Below are 12198 nucleotides of genomic sequence, written 5' to 3' on the forward strand. Positions count from 1 at the left end.
TGAGTGGAGACATGTGCTGGACCTTGGTGATGCCCAAGGACTTGACCTGAGTTGCAGTGAGACCAAGGAAGATCACAGCCTGCATATTTGTGGAGGAATTGTGTCCCATGGTGGGGTCAGACAGCTTTAGAATTTTGTTTAGATTCAAGGTTGACAGCTGGGAGATAAGGTTTACATATCACAGCAGAAATATTTCTTACTCCATCTCCTAACATATACACTGATTGTGAGTATTAAAATAATATATGCCAAACAACCTATGAAGAAAGGTCTCCCCACCGTTTTAAGCTCAAAATGAAGTTCAGCCAATATGGGAAATAGTGTGGACACCATGCATTCTTTTTTTACTTTCGGTTTGACAAATTATACAAATAGATCAGCAGCATTTGAGATGCAAAGTGTTAAACACTAAGAGCCTCAGATTCTTTATTCAAAACAGAAGATACCGAAAGACCATATCACACCATAAATGGTAATGGTGTGATCAAAGGGGTGTGTGTGTGTGTGTGTGTGTGTGTGTGTGTGTCCACGTCCCCAAGGAGAGCAGGGAGAGACAGTTCATGGGGGTTCACCTGACTTCCACTGCTTCGTGATTCCGGCTTGCTGGCTTCTAGAAGCAGTCATGTGTATCAGAGGACAGGCCAAGAGATAATTAAGTGGAAATAAGAACTCTACGTCCGGCCTCTTCAGAAAGAGGCAGCACATTCTCCTAATCAATTCTCATTCCTGCTGGCTTTGTTGCCTAAGGTCAGCTTAATAGTCATTAGAAGAGGTCATGGCAGGCTCTGTGACCTCGATCATCGAAGGTTAAATAATACGTCATTAAAAGGGTCAATCAGAAAAGAGCAGATTTTTTCCCTATGATTCACTTATTTTGCAGAAGCCTCTGGCTTCTTGGAATTTCTATCACCAAATTCGAGTCTCACAGCAGAAGTGTTTACACATTGCGGTTTGGCTGAATTCAGAGGAGGCTCTCCTGGAGCTGACGAGAAGCGGGGACTGTTGGTCATGGGGAACAAACGGCCATGACATCTGTCCTTTATTCTGGATGGGGAGAAAGATCACCACATTGCCTCAGATCTTGTATGAGGATTTGAAAATACCACCCTAATCTTACGGAAGCACCTCAGGATGGAGGGGGGATGTGGTAGTTGGGTGCTAGAGAAGACAGGACATCTTTCTCCAGTTCAAGGAGGATCAGCATTATGAGGAGGAAGCCAGAAAGAAACCACGTACAACTCTAATCATAGGTTTGATTTTAGCCTAACCTTGACATTGCTGGATAGGTATTACTACCTCTGGTAAAACTTTTCAAGCCACCCCAAAGTAGGGAAAATCAAGTACGGCTGAATTCCTAAGATGTCCTTCCTTCTCTTTGTGATTATCCAGATGCTGTTAAAGCAGCACAGAGAGTTGGGGAAACAAAAGAAAGAAATACCGACAATCCTGTCCCCTCAGATACAGCAACACGTTGCATTTTTTTTGTTGTTGTTATCTCCCTCGTTTTTATCCATTTGTAGACTGAGAGATGCATAGATAGAGATGTAGGTGAGATTGCTAGAATTGGAACAGGCACCAACATCTTGCTTATGACTAAACTAACAAAACAGTATAGAACTTTTCCATGTTGCTATACTATTTTGAAATAATGATTTTTAACAACCGCTTACTGTTCCTTAGATAGAGTTTTAAGGGTAATTGCCCTAAGAAATAGGTGAAAGTGATGATGAATAGCATTTATTATTACCAGTCCCTCGGTAGGTAGACATAGGGAGATGAAGATCTGTTTTTGTTTTTCCTTCATTTCTGCCCCAAACTGCTTGTCAGCCAAACGGAAATGTGATGAAGTATAGATTCAGGTATTTGGTTTGAGTTGTTGGAGATTTTGGTAGATTTGATCGTTCACATGAACTTACTTTTGTTAAAGAAGCGAGGCCTGGGGGCGCCTGGGTGGCTCAGTCGGTTGAGCGTCCGACTTTGGGTCAAGTCGAGATCTCACGGTCCGTGAGTTCGAGCCCCGCGTCAGACTCTGTGCTGACAGCTCAGAGCCTGGAGCCTGTTTCGGATTCTGTGTCTCCCTCTCTCTCTGCCCCTCCCCCGTTCGTGCTCTGTCTCTGTCTGTCTCAAAAATTAAAAAAAAAATAAAACATTAAAAAAAAAAATAAGCGAGGCCTGGACCGTTTGACCACACCAAAAGCTTTCTACAAGGACAGTAGCTAGGGGATGTTGGGACGGATGGCTGAGGGGATGGGAGGGTGCCCAATCAAAGCCCAAGTGCCTGGTTCAGGAGAACCACAGACCAAGCAGGCCAGTATAGAAGGTCTGCCTTGTCCGATGGTGGTTACCATCCTCTCAGGGACTGAGAGTCAGTATGTAGGAATGATGATTTGAGTGAATACAGCCCTACCCAAGCCTTTTTTGCTTTACATAAAAAGTTAGGATTTAAGCAAAAACATTATTGCTTAGAAGACAATGTGTATTACTTTTTAAAAACGCAATTTCAGGGCACCTGGGTGGCTCAGTTGGATCAGCATCCGACTTGTGATTTGGGCTCAGATCATAATCTCAGGGTGTGTGGGGTTGAGCCCCATGTCAGGCTCTGTGCTGACTGTACAGAGCCTGCTTAGTTAGGATTCTCTGTCTGTCTCCCTCTCTCTCTCTCTGCTGCTCCTCCGCTCATACCTACTATCTGTCTCTCTCAAAATAAATACATGAACATTAAAAAAATAATAGAATAAAAGGCAGTTTTATCTCTTTTTAAAAAAAATACTTCACACGTAGTAAACACTGAGCTAAAGCCAGTAGAGTGTTTGTACTTTGCTAAAGTTGCATTTACAAGGGGGATTTCACGGGCCCCTGGGGCGACTGAGTGCCTCAATGGGTTAAGCGTGGGACTTTTGATCTTGGCTCAGGTCATGATTTCATGATTCCAAGCCCCGCATCAGACTCTATGTACTGACAGCGGGGAGCCTGCTTGGGATTCCTTCTCTTTCCCTTTCTGTCTTTGTGTCTCTGTCTTTCTCTGTCTCTCTCTCCTCCTTCCCCACTCCCCCCCCCCCCCCGCCACATTGCTTGTGCACATGTGCTCTCTCTCTCTGTCAAAAAAATAAACATTTAAAAATAAATAAATAAGAGGAACTTTCAAATTTGGGCTGAGTGGTGTGTGTGTTCATTCGTTCATGTTCCCGGAGTGCTCATTGCTATGTGGTGGCCTTATTAAAAAGCATGTGTGTGTGTGTGTCTTTGTGTATGTATGAGATATCTGAGAATACAGTATTTAGACCCCATTAGTGAAGGTAAAAATGTACAGATAAACTGTATCATTTATGGTTATGATATGGCTACTGTCAAAATAACATGCTATTTTGACAGTTGCTTTATCTTTACTCTCACTGAATCTACAATAAGAAACTAGTTTCTTAGCAACTAAAATATATTCTCAAACAAGGGCATTAAAAAGAAAAAGTACACTCATACTTGATGTCTGGTCTGGCTATTCTCGGTGGGGAGGGCCAGGGGGAGTGCAGTCGATCTGAAATAGTATGATGTCCTCTTGCCATCTTGCTGCCTTGGGGCTCTGTCCCTGGCTGACGCAGCTTTATCTCAGTCTGGATACTGGAACAAGAGGTAGCTTGTAGGAGGCTTGGAGAAGACTTTGTTTTTCCTTTTTCTTCTGCCTTTGTGTCTTTTTAGTTTTAAGTGTTCCTTATTTTATATCCTAGGTAAGAACGTTTTATAAGAACTAGCAGGGTAAGTTCTGGAGCAGAAAGCCTGTAGTCAGATTTGTCTTCATTGTAACTTGTAACCAATGGTTTATGTATGGCGTAATGAGCTATGATGATCAGAGTGGAGACTGGGGGAGTGAAGGGCGATTTGACCTGTTCATGCCTGTTGTGTTGTATCCATAAAACGTTTTGAAATTCTCCAGTGCTACATGCAGCTCTCCAGAGATGGTTGGGGGGTCTGCAAACCCTTTCAGGGAACCAGGAGGTCAAAACTATTTTGATAATGATACTAAGACATTATTTGCCTTTTTTTTTTTTTTCACACTCAGTCTTTGATGAGTATACAGTGGAGTTTTCTAGAGGCTACATGGTATATGACGTTGCCAAGGACTGAATGCAGATATGAGGACCCCCCTGCCTTCTATTAGGTCACACTTTAAAAAGATTTACAAAAATGTTGGGATACCTATGTGGCTCAGTTGGTTAAGTGTCAGACTTCGGCTCAGGTCATGATCTCACAGTCTGTGGGTTCAAGCCCCACGTCAGGCTCTGCGCTGACAGCTCAGAGCCTGGAGCCTGCTTCGGATTCTGTGTGTGTGTCTCTCTCTGCCCCTCCCCTGCTCTCACTCTGTCTTTCTCTGAAAAATAAAATGAAAACATAAAAAAATTAAAAAAAAAAAGATTTACAAAAATGTAAAACATTTTTCTTATATTTTTAATTTCAAAAATAGCATTTTTCATAAAAAACATTTATGTTAACATGTAGTGGGCTTATTACTGTTTTAAAATGGATGAAGAGACATTTAAAATTTTCTAGTTTCAAATTTCTCATACAGCAAATACCGTTAGCTATTATCTATATGAACACAAACTCTTTGGAGGGCTTAAGGAACTTTTTTTTTTTTTTTTTTCAACGTTTATTTATTTTTGGGACAGGGAGAGACAGAGCATGAACGGGGGAGGGGCAGAGAGAGAGGGAGACACAGAATCAGAAACAGGCTCCAGGCTCTGAGCCATCAGCCCAGAGCCTGACGCGGGGCTCGAACTCACAGACCGCGAGATCGTGACCTGGCTGAAGTCGGACGCTTAACCGACTGCGCCACCCAGGCGCCCCGGGCTTAAGGAACTTTTTAAGAACGTGGAGGGGTCCCACGCCCCAAATGTTTGAGAATTGCTGGCTCTAAAAGCTCTCTTTCCCTTTGTGTGATCCCTGGCTTTGAGGAAGTGTCAGCACCATTGCCTTTCAAGTGCCGTGGAGGCTTCAAAGTGACTTCCCAAGAAATGAACAAGTTAAAGGGGTCGTCAATCAGCATGTCCGTTTAGCTCACGTCAGGTTTTTGTTTTGCACCCTGAATGCTTGGACATTTAGGCAGGCACAGGACAAGCTCTTAAGAAAGAGGCTTCCCCATAATTTCTTCTGCTGGCACCACAACCAGTGCCTTTTCTAAGCAAAACCGGCCTCTGGTGTCTAGGTGCTACCCTACCAGATACTGCGAGCCATAGTTCCATCCTAGAACAAGATCTGAGAACGAAGACGGGGGGAAGAATGCAGAATATGGAAGGAGGAGAGGGGGGAATTGTTAATTAAGCTCTATTAAATATTAATTGGAACATAAATTCAAGACCTCACCCACTCCTGACAGTTCTATAATCTAATTAAGTGGTAGGGTCTGTTGCCCCACGGTGTCACTGGGTGTATTAGGGGAATAAAGTGATCTTGTGCTCCTAAACACCACGAGGGCTTTATTCATCCAAGGCATTTGCCAATAGAGTAGAGGGGAAAGTTGGCAGTAATCATAATTCTGTGGAACATGAAAAAATCAAGGGGCATTTTGATCCAGGGAAGAGTGTAGTGAATCCGCTGATATACTCTGCCAAGATGGTTCGGCCTCTGCCGCTGGGGCAAGGAGGTGAGGCCTTTCCGTGACCGTGTAAGTGCTTTCTGCCCTTGGGAAAAGTCTGTGGCATCCTTGGGACTGGTATCAGTTTTTCAGTCGCTTTGCAGGGGGATGGTGTGTGAGTTTGGGCATGAGAATTTTGAAAGACTGTAACTTGAAAGGGTTTTGGAGATGATTTTGATTTCTTTTTTTTAAAGCTTATTTATTTTATTTATTTTGAGAGAGAGAAGGAGAGAGAGCATGAGCAGGGGAGGGGCAGAGAGAGAGAGAGAGGGAAAGAGAGAATCCCAAGCAGGCTCTGCCCTGTCAGTGCAGAGCCCCATGCGGGGCTCGAACTCACGAACCGTGAGACCGTGACCTGAGCTGAAATCAAGAGTCGGGACGCTTCACCGACTGACGCTTAACCCAGGTGCCCCTGAATTTGATTTCTTTTTTTATTTTTTTAATTTTTTTTTAACCTTTATTTATTTTTGAGACAGAGAGAGACAGAGCATGATTGGGGGAGGGGCAGAGAGAGAGGGAGACACAGAATCGGAAGCAGGCTCCAGGCTCCAAGCCGTCAGCCCAGAGCCCGACGTGGGGCACGAACCCACGGACCGCGAGATCGTGACCCGAGCTGAAGTCAGACGCTCAACCGACTGAGCCACCCAGGCGCCCCCTGAATTTGATTTCTTAATAGCAGACATGAGTAAGTTTGTGTTTTGCACATTTTTTGTTGATGGAGTTAGTGGGAGGACAGTGAAAACGACATGAATCCTGTCCACACGGCCAGAGAAAAGTTGTGGAAAAGCGCAAAATATTGGCTAGGCTTTTTTGTTTCTTCTGATTCTTTCGTGATTGTAAAAAAGTGCACAGCATGGGGTTCTGGGGTTTCTTAGGTGGTGCAACCCCATTTTGCAAAGACCGATCTCGAGTTAAATCAACAACTTTTCGCCTTTGTTTTGAAAACAAAACTCTAGACGAATGCTCTGATCGCTTCCGTGCGAAAGCAGGGCTACTTGAATTCTCCTCGTTCTTCGGCTCGGTGTGGTTTGGTTTGCTGTGGGTTTCATGTCGTTTTGTAGCAGGACTTTCCACCTCCTTGTTTTGCATTTGCTCTCGGTCCCGTGGCCCCCACCCTTGGGACACAGACACTTCAGTTTTCGAGAAGGAGCTGCCTGGAAGTTAACATCGCGTCCTGTGAGACCGCGTTTGCCCTCGCTCCGTTCTGCCAGTGCCATCTGTGAGCAACACAGCCAGTGTGTGGCTTTGACCCTGTGGGTTCTCGGAAATGAGAGCGGCGCCCCCCCCCCTCCCCCGGGCCACTGTGGCTGGCCCGCCGGGGGCTGGGGGGGGGGGCGGGATCTGGGGCCGGGGAGAGTGTCCTAGGACTGTGTCATGCATTGCTCTGTTACTCCCCGTATGTTAGCAATTTTACTGTGGTCTCTTTTCTTTCCTTTTCAATTTGGGCCTGAGCGGTTTGCTAACGGAATGTGGATAAAGGCTCCCAGTGTTGGGAGCAGGGATAAATGCAGTCTGAACTGTTCCCTCCCGCTCCGAAGGGGCCAGGCAGCCTTGAAAGGCCCCTGAGAGGGGGGATTTCTGTTTAATGTGGCCAGGAAGGGGTCAGCATTCCTGCTTCTCGAGGAATAGGTAACAAATAAGAAAAGCATTTTCGCTTGGCCATTAGAGGCGTGGGCTTGGGGAAAGTGCGTATCTTTGTGAGCCTGGGCTGGGCAGGTGGGGGGTGGGGGGACGTCCTGTCTGGGCCCCACCCGGCGTGGCCAGGATCCCCAGATGACTGTGCACCTGCTGTCTTGATGCCTGAGTGCCCGGCTCGCTTAGGGACAGGAACACGGGTCCGTGGCTCATGGGGGAAAAGCAGAGGCTGGACACCTTTCGAGAACTTGGCAGAGGCTCCTCTGATTCGCTTTGGAGTGTTTCTTTTCTTGAAGCCAGTGCTGGATCTTGGGTCTGTGCTGCTGACGTTTTAGAACATGAGAAAGAGCCGCGGTAGGAGCCAAGTATCTGCCAGACTGTGTCGGGAGAACCTTTATCATTTCTGTCAGATACATCACAACTCGCTTGTCTTACCATACATCTTCCTAAATGTGACAGAATATTCAGCTGTTATTAATTGAATACTCTCTAATTTAACTGCTTAGCAGGAGAAAGAGTGACTGGTTTGTTTCAACACGTAAAACTGGCATCAACCTGTATGTGGGTTTCAATGCCGTTGCCTCGCGGGGCCTGAAAAAAAGTCGTTGTGTAAAGAGAAATGGCTACCCTACTTTTCAACAGGGTAACGAAATGCAGTTTATTGTTCTAAAACAAATAGAGGGGTGTGTGCGAGAGAGAGAGAGATCTACATATTAAGGTGATACAGATTGGCTTTGTGGGCATGTTACGCTCCATCATTTTTTTGTGATGGTGCATCATAGATTGTACTACAGCCCCTGAAGTTGACTCAGCTCACCCAGCAGGCTCCGTGGCACCACGGATCTCTTTTATCTGAACGTTTTGGAGGTGCGAACTCGATTCCTCCGTCTTTATCTTTTCCATCAATAAAATGTAAACAGAGAACCCTACGCATTTCTAAGTAGTATTAAAGGTGATGCTAAGAATTAAAAATCATGTTTTTCTTAATGTTTATTTTTTAGAGGGAGACTGAGGGAGAGAGAGAGAGGGAGGGGCAGAGAGAGAGGGAGACAGAGGAGCCAAAGCGGGCTCTGTGCTGTCAGCAGAGAGCCGGATGTGGGGCTCGAACTCACAAACTTTGAGATCATGACCTGAGCCGAAGTCGGATGCTTAACCAACTGAGCCACCCAGGCCCCCCTAAAAACCATCGTGATGAGAGAAATTAAAGAGATTAACATTTCAGAAGCTAAGGATGAATCCGGGAGACGAAACACAGCTTCTCCCTACTTGGACCTTCGGTGGAAGAACAGAGCTTGTCAACCGTCGGCCTCTGCAGCTGCCTTCAGAGAAACAACGGAAGATTCCAGTTTGCTGATCTAGAGAGAAACCAGGGTGTCAATTGGACATCCTCCTAAACCAGTGTGGATCTGTACTGTGTATTTATGTGTAGGTAATTGTGGGACCTTTTTTTTTTTTTTTTTTTTTTTAAGAAGGTAGAAAAAGGCATCCGGTGCCAGAATGCCTCCAGGTACATGTACAACATGTTCTTTTCTTAAAATAATTCAGAGCATGACAATAAGTAGAAGCCAGACTTGGCTTGAATGGAGCACCCTCATGAAGTGGCGTGAAACAAAGGATGTGTCCCCAACTCTGCCATTGAAGGTCAGCGGAGTGTGGCCTCGGCACTTTGCGGAGATGGATGGGAGCCTCAACACCGCGGACAGGGAAGAGCATACCTATAGTCCTTAGAATCGCCCGTCATGGGACTATTAGCCTGAGCGTTCTGGAAAATATTATTACCCCCAGGGCGCCGTGTAACTCCCTGGCTCCTGACAAGCTGCCAACATGGCTCTCTCTGGGCCGCAAAGTTGGAGCTTCCCTGGCTGGCTGCCAGGGTTTTAAGAAGGCTCTGGGGGCCCAAGGTAGCCTCCTGGTGCCAGTCAGCATTCATCGTAAAACCCAATTCAGGAAGAAAACTCCCCTGCCTTCCCCTCTGTGCAGAGCTAGCTGGCCTACAAGGACTATCTAATGCTGGCACCTTGCCTCTCATTCTAAGGGGCCGGCTTTTACTTCGGGATGGCATGGAGAAGGGGATTATTTGCACTGTGGCTTTTGATGTAAGCCATCATTGTCATATTATGCGAATAGCATTGCACAGGGATGGCCGGGCACAAAGACTAGCCCCCTTCCCTCCCTCACGCCGCCCTACGTAACTCAAGTCCTGTCACAAAAAGGCTGGTGGATTTCCCCCCCGCCTCTGTAGTCTTCTGGAAAACAGTGGGGTCAGTTGGAAACCTCAATTTTTAAAAAGGGCCCCTTTAATTTGGGCATTGCAAAACGGGTTAAAAATTAGAAGAGCGGTTTTTTTGTTTGTTTGTTTCCAAAGAAATAATTCACACATTTTTTACACAGAAATGCCATACACCTATGCTCACAGTCATAATTACTTTTTCTTTGCTGTGATTTAAAAAAAAAAAAAAAAACACTTGGCCGTGGGGTCTTAGGACACCCTAACGTTGCGTGCATAGTCCAGAAATTTAAAAAGCATCACGTGAATTCTGGTCATTCAGAATAGAAGCCTATGTAATGAAAATACCAGAACCCTAAAATCCACTCACTAGAGGAAAATTGATTTGAGAATTCCTGGGATGTTGCGTAGCTCTCCGGATTCAGTGCTTATGAGACAAATGGAAGAAGGTAATGTATTTAGTACCAACTCTGGATGTCTGTATACTTATTTATGAATATATGCATTTAGGCTTATCATGACATAGGAACATGTGTGCAGAGGGGAAGGGTAAAGATTGGGATCCAGAGAAGTCATAATGTGATAATACAACAAAAATCATAATTCAAACAGTTGTCAAAGATAAAGTCTAGGGGCGCCTGGGTGGCTCAGTCTATTAAGCGTCCGGCTTCGGCTCAGGTCATGATCTCGTGGTTCATGAGTTCGAGCCCCATGTGGTGTGGGGCTCTGTGCTGACAGCTTGGAGCCTGGAGCCTGCTTCGGATTCTGTGTTTCCCCTCTCTCTCTGCCCCTCCCATGCCCATGCTTATGCTCTGTATCTTTCTGTTTCTCAATAATAAATAAATGTTAAATAAACGCTTTTTAAAAAGATAAAGTCTAGATAAGGAGAGAATTTTTTATATTTATGTAGCAACTCGCTGAAGAACTCAACCCTCTTAGGTCAGTGATACATTGGGAGTTGCACAGTGTTTGGAGTTAGTGAAGTGAAGGTAAGGTTTGTAGCTAGATTTCTGAAACTTGCTGATCTAGATTTTATTATTTTTTTGGTCAAGAGGAAGATGCATCAAATATTTATGGGGCTCCTTTTTTTGCGCCAAGAACAGAAGCTATAGCAATGAACAAGACAGAGAACATCACTGCCCCCGTGGGCAGATTCTTGGAGGGGAGATGTATATAAACTACATTGGGTTTCAAGGATATAACCCGACCAGGGACTCCAGTGATATTTTTGATGAGCTGACCGTGACTTTGAGATTCAGTTTCAGAGAGTACAAGTGGAAAAAAGTCATGAAACATTGTAAGTTTTCAAAATGTGAACACAGGACCTGAACAGTTCTAAGTGAACGGCATTCGTTGTAACCTAGTCGTAACTTTCACACTTAAGATTCGTATTTTCTATTATTGTCTGGAGTGTGACCAAATAGGGAACACAAAGGGGTTGATTTTTAAATAGCAGCCCCAAAGTCATGTTTCACCTTCCAAACTACCTTAAAGAGTTTTAAGGGCTTGAAAGGTGTTATCTCACCCACCCTCCTAATCACGTAAATTATATTACCCATTTTGCATAGTTGGCCCATGAAGTCAGTGTTACACCTGCAGCCAATTGGGTATTGACAGAGAAGGAAGAAAAGGCTTTTAAAAGGCATTTTTCCAAGCCGGTTTAAACCTTTTTTTTTTTTTTTTTAAACCTCTAAATCATGCTGCTTCTATTTTGTAGCCCAGTCTGCACTGACTCAGGCTCTCACACAGGTTGCGTTGACCCAGTAAAACCCCGTGAGGTCTGCGGGCCAGGCCGAGGTCCGTACTTCAGCTGGGCCCGTCAAAGCGAACATTTGGGTCTATTCGGATCTCCTAAGACTGAGTAAATTCTCCTGTAGTTCTTATCTTCCACTGCAACGCTAATACTTTTATAATTTGAAATGGCCTTTCGTGGCTTTTGAGGCAATTCGACTTTGTAGGCAAGCTGAGCTCTGGGACACGTGGGATTATCGGTCGGGCAGCGGATCGACTCCGACCATCCGGTTGGCCACTCGGAGCCACGGCCACGACCACCTGACGTTCCTGCAGTATTTCATGTTCCCCAGCAAGTTTCCCCTCTTCGGTCCTACAACTTGACCCAACCCCCCCCCTCCCGGCCCCCCGAAGCCCGTGTTATTTTGCTTCTTACAGAATCTACTCTGCACGTAGCACTTTGTTCACAAAACACCGTTGGTTATTTTTACCACTTCAATGGTTGTTTCAGGCAACCACTGTTTTCTTGTTCATTATTGCTTAAATATATCATTGCATGGTGTCATGGCTTATGGCTAATAAAACTCCCACTCCGAGTGACTGCAGCCCGGCTTGGTGGGAAGTGACATTGCAAGCTGCAGACAGACTCTGAAGTGGCAGGTTTTAGATGTGCCCTGATGCTGGGGATTGATCTCAGCTCCACGGAGTCGAGGACATGGGAAAAGCAGGTGACAGAAGGGTCCCCGCCTAATGAGCCCTATCAGAGCACGGCAGGAAGGGGACTCCCAGGGCCTGTGGCCGGGTGGAAACCTGCCTCTCCTCACTTCTTTCCTATTCCGTCACCTTCAGAATCCATGATGCAGCCTTTCTTTTCCTCTCCAGCAGCCAGCCACGTGCAAGACTAGAGTGCACAGGACAAGGTGGGATTACACCTAGCCTCCCTCCAAGTGTGCTAGTTCGGTGATTCACTTTTTTTTCT

At 45.5% G+C, this 12198-nt stretch overlaps 1 protein-coding gene across 5 annotated transcripts in view; it reads left to right on the forward strand.

The window, feature by feature from the left end:
• The window catches only part of PBX1 (PBX homeobox 1), a 297252-nt gene that overhangs the window by 188882 nt on the left and 96172 nt on the right, over positions 1-12198 (forward strand). Inside the window, exon 1 of one of the 5 annotated variants that reach the window (XM_045455406.1) lies at positions 6170-6311. The exons of the other annotated variants lie outside the window; for them this stretch is intronic. Within the exon in view, the coding sequence (XP_045311362.1) occupies positions 6308-6311 (4 nt within the window). The 5' untranslated portion in view covers positions 6170-6307. Of the gene's footprint in view, positions 1-6169; positions 6312-12198 lie in introns of those variants that run through there. 5 annotated transcript variants of the gene reach the window in all.

Source organism: Leopardus geoffroyi, chromosome C3 (assembly GCF_018350155.1).
Source record: "Leopardus geoffroyi isolate Oge1 chromosome C3, O.geoffroyi_Oge1_pat1.0, whole genome shotgun sequence".
NCBI lineage: Eukaryota > Metazoa > Chordata > Mammalia > Carnivora > Felidae > Leopardus > Leopardus geoffroyi.